This window comes from Oratosquilla oratoria, chromosome 6 (genome assembly GCF_046742065.1).
Source record: "Oratosquilla oratoria isolate Oo_2021 chromosome 6, ASM4674206v1, whole genome shotgun sequence".
Classification (NCBI taxonomy): Eukaryota; Metazoa; Arthropoda; class Malacostraca; order Stomatopoda; family Squillidae; genus Oratosquilla; species Oratosquilla oratoria.
The window spans coordinates 69,170,545-69,181,116 of NC_134782.1; the positions used below are offsets into that span (position 1 = coordinate 69,170,545).

Here is a 10,572-nt window from a genome sequence, read left to right on the forward strand (position 1 = left end):
GGGCCGTGAGCTGTTTCCACCGGCTCTCAGGAGTGTTCCTTTTGCCTTCGTCAGAGCAGAAGTTGGCGTTGTGCTGCTGCTGCTGCTGCTGCAGCCGTCGGTCGTCTTGGCTCCACTCTCTCTCTCTCTCCCGCTCTCCTGGAGTGCCACGGCTGCTGAGGAGAGCTCGTAAGTGAAAATCGATAGTACGATGGCAAATGTGCTTCCATGAGTGCCCATGGCCGCTGCACTCGTGCCCAAGGTCGAGGCCAGGGTGGTGCTGCCCAAGGAGGAGGAGGGGGAGGGGGAGGAGGCGCGAGTCGAGGGGGAGGCAGCAGGACGACGAGGAAGCAGAGGAGGGAGCAGGTTGGCGGAGGCCCAGTAGGCGGCCTTCATTCATCCGCAGCAGCAGCAGGAGCTGCAGGAGCCGCGCCTTGGCAGGGCAGGGGTCACCTCCCCGTGGGGCACGGCATGAGTCTGGTGACGTCACGGCTGCCCTTCGAGCTGCGACTTCTGCTGCCTGACCTCGTGTGGACTTCCACCTCGGCGCCCCCCGCCTGCTGGACCCTCGGACCACCACCCCCGGGATCGCGCGGGATGGGGTCGAGGGGCAAGTGGCAATCCCTGAGGGCGGCCGCCACCGTTCAGTGATCAGTGCCCGGTGTAGCGCGAGACAACAGCAACGTGCGGTGGTACGTGTGGAGGAGTAGGAAGGAGTACGTCTGTCCGTGCACGAGTGCTTCGCCGTCGTCGTCGTCGTCGCCTTCGTCGGCGCCGCCTTCGTTGTCCGTGATTAAAGGTGAAAGAGAGAAAGAGAGGGTTTGCCGGAAACGGAGGAGACGGAAAGGAAAAGAGCAGAAGTGACGTGTTGGTGCGCGAGGCAGTGAAGATGTAAGTCGTCAGCTACCACTTCGGACAAGGAGGAGGTACCGAGTATCAAAGGGTGCCGTGCGAGGCCAGAGGTCCTCCGTCGGGATAGATAAAGCACAGGATTGAGGAGAGAGTGCGTGTGAGTGAGCGAAGACGCGGGCACGGCGGCCCTCTCCCCTTCCTTGTGCGCTTGCCGAAGACGACGACGCCGCCACGGTCCACGACTGCGGCCGGAGGTGGGGCTAGGGGCACATGTCCCTGAGTCCACAGGAGGTGGTGGAGAGGGCGGGGGTGGAATTGTCGAGGTGCATCAGCGGACTCGGGTTGAGAGCGAGACGAGACAGGGAGGAGAACCGCCTCAAGGAGGACCAGCGGGCCAAGAACGATTCTCGAGGGAAGGAGGAGCTCAGCAGTTCGAAGAGGAGCAAAGACGTGCCGGGAGGAGGAGGAGGGGGAGGAGGAGCTTTCGGAGAGAAGGAAGGGCTGCTAGGTGCACTGGGGGCAGGGAGCAATCAGCACTCACCGCCCCCAAAGGTCCTCATCCCCACCAGGACTCCTGAAGGAGAAGCAGGAGGAGGAGGAGCAGGAGGAGGAGGAGGAGGAGGTGTGGGCAGTGGACCGGGCGGCGGCAGGATGGGGTCCGTGCGGCGCGGCGGTGGGGTCATGGAGAAGGTGGCCAACGTGTTTTGCGGCAGCTCTCTCTCAGGAGGGGGCGGGGGCTCCGGCGGCGGTGCCAAGAACAATAAACCGGTGCCCCCGGAGAAGCCGTCCCGCTTCCTCCTGGGGAAGGGACGGAATGGCGCCTTCAGCCAGCAGTCAGCCTCGCAGGCTGTGCCGACGCCTCCCATGAACGGACACCCTGGGGGACTCCTGTCTGGCCGCGGCACGCCCCCCGCCATCCTCCCCTCCGCCCTCGGCTCGCACTCGAACGTCCCTCAGACTCGAGTCGGTGTGGCCCGGGCTTCGCCCGCCCACTACTTGCGCGTCAAGCACCGCTACCTGTCGTGGGACGAGCTGGTACGGGACGAGGGTTTTCTCACCAGGTTCTTCATGTACTTCAGTCCGCTGGAGAGGGCGGTACTGGCGCAGGTGTGCACGAGGTGGCGGTCGGTCCTATACCAGCCGCGATTCTGGCACGGGCTCCGGCCCGTCCTCAACTGCAAACAGGTCCGTCACGCGTCTTCCGTCGAGAAGACGACGGACATGAGACGCCGCTTCTACATCTCTGTGCAGAAACGCGGCTTCGACTCGCTCGTGCTCCTGTGCGCGAACGACGAAGACCTCCTCGACCTCGTATCGAACTATGCCGTCAACCACACAGGGGCGCTCCGGTCCCTCGCCCTCCGCTGCTCCAACGTCTCCGACAAGGGCTTGGAGACGCTGCTGGACCACCTGAGCGGCGTGTACCAGCTGGAATTGCAGGGCTGCAACGAAGTCACGGAGGCGGGTCTGTGGGCGTGCCTCAACCCGCGGATCGTGTCCCTTTCCGTCTTCGACTGCATCAACGTCGCCGACGAAGCCGTGGGCGCCATGGCGCAGCTTCTGCCCTCCCTCTACGAGCTCAACCTACAGGCCTACCACGTCACGGACGCAGCTTTGGCCTTCTTCAGTCCGAGGCAGACCACGACTCTCTCCATCCTACGTCTCCAGTCGTGCTGGGAGCTGACCAACCATGCCATCGTCAACATAGGTAGGTTGCTGTGGAGGAGGTGCCTCACCCTCTCACGCCAACACCGCGCCGTGGCACGCTGGCACGCGCGCTCGCCGTTTGTTTTGATTCATCAGTGCTTGGTTGAGTGTCGCGTCATAGAGAGAAGATGGAATGGGAGAGAGTTGGTACATCACCTATTTGCCACCCACAGTCTAGTTCTTCTAGGTAACTAAGAACAACTGGGGACAACTAGATTAAGCCGTGAATGTCAGTGAAAGGTAAATCGGGATTTCTTAAACTCTTTCTACTCACCAGAGGGGAGGACAGTGGGGTTCCCTAGGATGGGTAAGATCGACATTAAGAACAAATCTCGCAAGTACATAATTATAGTCTCGTACGAAAACAAAATGTGATTATGGAGGAGTAACATCCGTAGAGTTGTGTAAATGTTACGCTGACTCCGGCATACTCGCCAACAATTCAAATTGCGTCCATTCGTAAAACTTTGGTATAACTAAACACACGTACACACACACACACACACACACACACACACACACACACACACACACACACACACACACACACACACACACACACACACACACACACACACACACACACACACACACACAAACACATATATACACACAAATACACACACACACACACACATGCACATGTACTCACACTGGCATATGCACATACATAGGCACACGCACACACACAGGCAGACGCACTCGCGCACACACACACACACATACACACACACATACAAACACATACATACGCACACATACACATACACACACGCACACATACAACCACATACACACGCACACATACACACATACATACAAACACATTCACACGCACACACACACACACACACACACACACACACACACACACACACACACACACACACACACACACACACACACACACACACACACACACACAAAATATATATATATATATATATATATATATATATATGTATATATATATATATGTATATATATATATATATATATATATATTTATACATATATACACACACATACACACACACATATACATACATACATACATACATACACACACGAACACACACGCATACACATACGCACACATATACACAAACGTACACACACATATATATATACACACATACACACACAAACACTAGACAGTTCTATATCCCTTACCACCTGTCATCCCTATCTATAAAGTTAGCTAATCTTCTCCTAAACAACAAACAATTTCAGCACTCACTACGTGGTTACTAAGTCTTTTCCATTCATTAACCATTCTGTTGGTAAACCAGTTCTTGTATATTTACGGAGTTTTTATCAAGGAGGGTAATAGTTGTCGGTCACGAGTCCAATATGTGATCCAAGACTGTGCGCACACACACACACACACACACACACACACACACACACACACACACACACACACACACACACACACACACACACACACACACACACACACACACACACACACACACACACACACACACACACACACACACACACACACACACACACACACACACACGCACCTACGTACATGAACTTGATAAATTGGAGACTGGGAGACGGAACCCATCGAACGTTGCTCCTTTCCTGTATCCTACAATTAGGTAAAGACACACACACACATGCGCTCGCCTTCTCACCCACGCACACACGCACAACCTCCCCCCCCCACGTGAACTCCCTCCCACACACATACACACGAGCACCCACACACACACATCCACGGCCAGAAGCTCACACCCATACAACCCACACTCACACCCATATACATAAACATACATGTGTGTGCGCAATGTGACGTGGCGTGACACGGTGACCAATGATTCCTTCTCCCTCCTTTCACTTCTTGTTTTTATAGCAATATCATCGCCACGGAATAAAAATGTTTTCTAACTAGTAGAAGAAAGAGTAACAATAGTCATGAAATGATAAAAAATTGAATCAGTGGTTCCTGGTTTGACAAAAGGTCAGAGAAGGAAAATAGTGATATTGTTCGAGAAACAAAAGAAGTGCGATATCAGGATGAGTGATAGTTTACACACAACCACGTGTATTCGGGGAAGTTGACCAGGACGAAGTTGAGGGTGAAATAAAGGGAAGGGATAACCCTCTTTTTTTTTAGGGACTTGGGAATGGAGGTAAATGAATTTTGGACAAAGTCGAAATTTACTTAGGAATTAACTTTACTCCCACTAATTTAATTTTCTTGAAGGAGAACAAAATTTTGAACAACATGGCTTAGAAAGCAAAAAACTGATATACTTGAAAGGGAAAAAGAAGGAATTAGAACATTAGTCTTCTCGATACCATAAAGACAAAGGAGGCTGACAAAATCAAACAATGGCAAGATCAATGAATTGGTTATCTGGCTGTCACAAGAATGCAGTAAATTTCAAAGAGATCATGGAACAGCAGAGAAGGGGAGGGCATGTTAGGTTGGAAGTAGTGAGGAATATTTCTTGTCAGATATAGTCGATACGACGAGGTGCGTTATACTCGTAATTGTTTTGGTGACGGGACGACCCTATTACTTCATGGAAAGTAACCCAAGAGCATGAGGTGCAAAATGCCAGACAAATTACTCCCATGGTCATGGAAAATCATTCGAATGCGATCGAGCAGATTTGCAATGTGTTTAGGTCACATTTAATGAAAATAAATCTTAGATTGCAGGCCATAGACAATAATCAGAAAGTCTTGGAAATTAGCAGGAAAAGAGAAGTGAAAATTAATTTGGACCCGGAAAGATGCGATTGAAGACAAACTTGCAAAGCAGGACACAACTCCTTCCTCTAAATAAGATACTGAACAAAGCTATGATATAAATATTGTGTGAGATTTTAATTGCAATGAAGTCAATTGGGAGGAGTAGGAAGCAAGTGGTAGAGCAGATATCTGGGGAAATAATCTATTAGATATAGAGAAGATATTGACCCGATGGTAGAGGTGACTTGGGTGAGAGAGGATGACAATCTCACAAAGTAGGAATTGATGCTCACCAAACAACTAGACCTCACTGGCTCTTTGAATTACATTTGGCTCACAAGAAAAAGTGACCATGTAACAATTGAATTTCAGTTAGTAGACGAAGAAATAGAACCAAATAACACAGGGAAGGGAGACATATCATGCCTGGAGAAATTATTTGAGGAATCACACATACAAACACACACACACACACACACACACACACACACACACACACACACACACACACACACACACACACACACACACACACACACACACACACAGAGGTGCATACGCACACACGTGAAACACACAACTCTAAAGACCAATCAAAAATGTTCTATCATATGAGCATAATGAAGGAGACTGCAAGAGGCCATAAGACCTACACTATCGATTCACATGCAGATACCTTGTCAATATTTACCCCATGTGAAGTGAAAAGATAGTCAAGGCACCCATCATTGCAACATTCGTGCATGTTACATTGTGAACTACTTGCCAGGTATGAGTAATCCTCTCAGTTGGAAAGTTATATGCAATACCCAACTATTCACAAATATCTGACAAATGTTCCTATTGTATAGTTATATCTTTTTTATGTCTAAAATTAAATATTTATGACAATCCACTACAATCCATCTTCTAGTTCATGGGTACAAGTTCTATCTAGTGACATATCCTGTAAAAATTGGTCTCCAACAAGCTATTTTGGAAGGTTAGTTACTTTGGAAATCATTTTCGGCCATAGATGACACCACTATCGTTTCCGGTTAATCCTTACTATCTGCGTAAGAATCATTAGGTCAAGAGACACCAATCTTAAGTCCTCAACACACATTCAAGATTCTCTTCAAATGTTGAGAATTTGAAATGTTGAACGACGACTTCGCTTACAATATTCTAGACTTTCCTGAAACCAATTCAATGATGTGTTCAATAATCGTATAGGTATAACTTCTCTTAGTTCGTCACTCAGCTTCTCAATATATGAACGCAAAGGCGATTTGACATTTGGAGATTCGAAAAGTAAATTATTGTAACCGAAGTCGTGTTTACTCAAACGAACTCACTTGAGTCGCGTATGTGTGACAGGGGCTTTGCCCAAACATGTGGCAGATTGGAAGAGCTTCGTATGGCAAAGTGAAGGTTGCCTTTATCATCTACAGAAACTAAAATCGGTTCGCCACCATCCACAGGCTTTACTGGATGTGAAAATTGGAAGACTGCAGACATTATGCTTGGGTGGCGTCTCAAATTATTTATCTTTCTTATGGGGGTCACATTTCCCTTGTTTCATCTGTGCCTTCATTCCAGTAGTGTCGTGTGCAGACTTTGCATAGTGATTTCCCTACTACATTGATTTTGCGAGTGTAATCTGATAAACATTCATCTCTATCAGCTAATCAAACTTATTCTTCTTACCAGCGTTAAACAGTTTCATATCATCGTCTTGTCCAGCGTCCAATATTATATTTGTAGTCTTATGTTATAAATGTCAATAGGCTAGTGTATACAAAAATGATTTTAGCACAACCCCTTGCTGTGATTATGAATTCCATCTCAAAAATGCTACATTAACAGCCTATGGCATAAAAAATCAAATTGGCACAATTTGATTCACAATCGTGATCACAATGTTGATTATGGCATTTTAAAATGGAAATTACGTCACGGTGAATTCCTAGTGACGGAAAAAAATCAGTCTCAGTACATGTGGTACAGCTCGGCCCGATACGTGGAATATGGTTCCACGTGCGCATCTAGTAAGAAGTAAACACATGGAAAAAGCGGAGAATCCGTGTTAATTTTGCTTGCTAAATTGATAAGGATCAACTACTTTAACTACGTTACGCAAACATATGGAAAAGGTGGAAAATCCCTGTTAAATTTACTTGCTAAGTTGATAAAGGGTAACTAACTCATTAAGTAAACATATGGAAAAGGCTGAGAATCCTTTTTAATTTTACCCGCCTTCCCTTGACTGTTCATTGGAGAGAAAACAAATGGCGGCCAACAAAAACAATGAGAGGTAATCGGATTTCTAAAACGTGTCCTCCAAAGCCATCTTAGGCTGTGAAGAAGGAGCTTCGAGGATCAAAAGTTACTGAAAGTGATTCAGTTAACAAGATTAGTCTCGTCCGCTGGAAGGGACAACGCCGAGGTTACCATAAGCCCAACTTCATCAGAACAACGAGTGCGGGGTGATCTAATAGTGGTATTCAAATATCCCAAGGGCTTTAACAAGAGTAATGCAGGCAAGGTCATTATATCAAGGCAGTAGGGCAGGACTCGTAGTCTATCTATATCTATATACCAAGGACTTTTTCCACCTTACAAGGGAGTTAACCAGTTCTAAAGGCATGCACCCACTCCCACCCATTCCACTCCCATCCACCCTTTCCTCCCTCTCATTTTAGCTCCTCATGGATGAAGGTCATCCCTGTCTTCTGCCCACTGCTCTGGGCCAGAAGCAATGCACGTTCTTCCAGCCACTCCTGAGAGAACAAGGACTCGTAGTAATGGATTTAAATTGGACAAATTTAGATTTAAGAAGGAAACAAGCAAGAACTGGCTTATCAACAGGGTAGTTGACGAATGGAATAGACTTAGTAACCATGTAGTGAGTGCTGAAACAATTGTTTGTTTTAAGAGAAGATGAGATAACAGGTGGTAAGGGATATGGAGCTGCCTAGTGTAGGTCTTATGGTCTCATGCAGTCTCCTCCATTCTTATGTTCTTACATCCTGTTTAGAAACTCACTCACTGGTCAACACAAAAATCCAGGTCAACCAACCGCATGTCGTTGTAATAAACTACATGGTAGTAACAGACAAAACGTATCTAAATGTCAACAGCAACCAAATATCAACAGGGAAAAATAAATGGGGTATTTTTTCATTAATGCTCAGTATGGCTGTACAAAACTGCTGGGCTTTCCATCGAATTGATGAAGGTATTACATTTTTGCAAGAGCAACGTGTAAAATTCTTTAAACGATACCCTATAGTTAAATTGTTTTTCTTTGTTCATAATAGCAAATGAAACGCTTCTACATTTTCAATAAATGTCTTTTTATAATATGGTCACTGAAATGGAAGTGTCTCTATTTTTTGGATGTAACTATGTCAAGTTTACGTGATGTTTTTTTTTCGAAAGGCACATTCTTAAAGAGGGCATTCATCATCGATGACGATATGAACACGTGGAATATATAAATAAACAAAAACGTAACTCGTATCTGCCCAGCCGGCTCTATTTAGCAATGTATGTACCGAATGAAAATATAATCAAACATGATTATAAAAATACTGTTTTGATACCCAAACAAACATTTTTGACAAAATAATATTACTGGAATATAGAAGAAGAAAAATATAAGGAAAAATCGAGGGGACTGATAATTAATAAAGCTTTGATCGAAAACTATTGGGGTTTTAATTAAATTCGTGATGTTTTCAGAACCTACGTAGGTTTACAAGCATGTCCCAATCCCTAGAATTGGTGAGAAAGTGTTCGTCTGGTAAATTCAAAGTTTTATTCCCAGTGACCTAGTGGGATCCTTTTTACTTTACGGTTTGTTCCAAACTCTTGTGATGCCCTTGGTAGAAATATGAAAATTATTATAGAGCATATGTTGTGTTGTTGGCGTGCGTGACTGTGTACAATGCAGTCTTCCATAATGTGTTGTATAGTATGGGGTGAAGTGGACAGTTATCTGCGTTGCGGTCATCCAGCCTCTTCTGGCAGCTTAGAGGAGTCTGGCCAGGTAAACTCTGCCCTCTAGGGGTGAAAAGATTCAGAGGGATGGATATCAACGGGCCTGGCATGTACCAATGTATTGTCTTTCAGTTTGTTGATAGAACAGCGAGTGGCATGGTTATGGATATGCTCCTGGAGGCTGGTGTCTGGTGGTTGTGGAGGAAGAGAAGAGAGTATTCGTGTGATATAGGTATTTGGGTGCTGTTTTGACGTTTCTTGGCATATGTGGATGTGCTGTGTTTGTAGAGGCTGCAGCAAGTGTTTGTGTACCTCTCATATCAAGGTGATCCTTGATTTTGAGGACTTTCATTTCATGGTGTAAATTATTTGTAAGTATTGTATCTGTGCAGCCTGTAATTGTCTTTATAGCTTTGTTTTGTATGGTCTGTAGGGTGTTGTGGTGTGTCTTAGTGAGATTAGGGACCCATGTGGGGCTCACATAATTCATTAGTGAGCATATGCATTGTTTGTATACTGTAGTAATAGTTTCTTTGTTTTGTCCAAATGTTGTTCCTGCAACTGATTTAAGCGCGTTAAGTCTTGGTGTGTCCTTATGTTTGTGATGTGTTGTTTGAATGACATGGATGTATCGTATGTTATACCAAGAATCTTGGGTGTATGTGTGTGTGGTATGAGAGTGTTGTTGATATAGAGGCGTAGTATGTATTTGTATTCCACCGTCCAATTGGTGAGAAATGTGGCTGTAGAACTGGTTGGGGCTATTTTGAGTCTATTTGTAGTGAACCAGGATCTTACGCGGGTGGAACCGATCCCTGGGAGCAGCTTCGATTACCCAGCGAGAACATTCGGTGTGTATTGCACAGCCGTATTCCCAAGTGTCTACTGTGTAGAAATCTTGTACAACCGAGAAATCAAGTCCCTCTTCACTTTACAATGAGCAATCTTGGCGGCTGGGAACAAAGACGAATAAAACTGTCTTATGATCATTTTCCGTGGAAAAAAATCTCTAGTTTATCTATTTTGCCAAGACTATTATTGTTCTTTAGACTATAGTTTACCACCGCTTCTATCCTTGAGAACAATCTCTCTAAGAAGACTGTTATTGCCTTACATACACACACACTCACATATATACAGTATATATGTATATATATATATATATATATATATATATATATATATATATATATGTATGTATGTATATTATTAGGAAGGTATAATGTAGTAGTACATTTGTAAAATGAGACTTATTGACCCACTGTCGGAGAATGAGATAAGATGGACAGAAAATCTGTATATCTCGACCACTATCTGTGGTCCTCTTCAGCAGAA

At 45.5% G+C, this 10,572-nt stretch overlaps 1 protein-coding gene across 1 annotated transcript in view; it reads left to right on the plus strand.

Annotated features, from left to right (window-relative positions):
- Nucleotides 1-766: 766 nt before the first annotated feature.
- The window catches only part of LOC143026581 (uncharacterized), a 348,974-nt gene continuing 339,168 nt past the window's right edge, over nucleotides 767-10,572 (plus strand). The window contains exon 1 of the mRNA XM_076187218.1: nucleotides 767-2,539. Within this exon, the coding sequence (XP_076043333.1) occupies nucleotides 1,102-2,539 (1,438 nt within the window). The 5' untranslated portion in view covers nucleotides 767-1,101. The remainder of the gene's footprint in view (nucleotides 2,540-10,572) is intronic.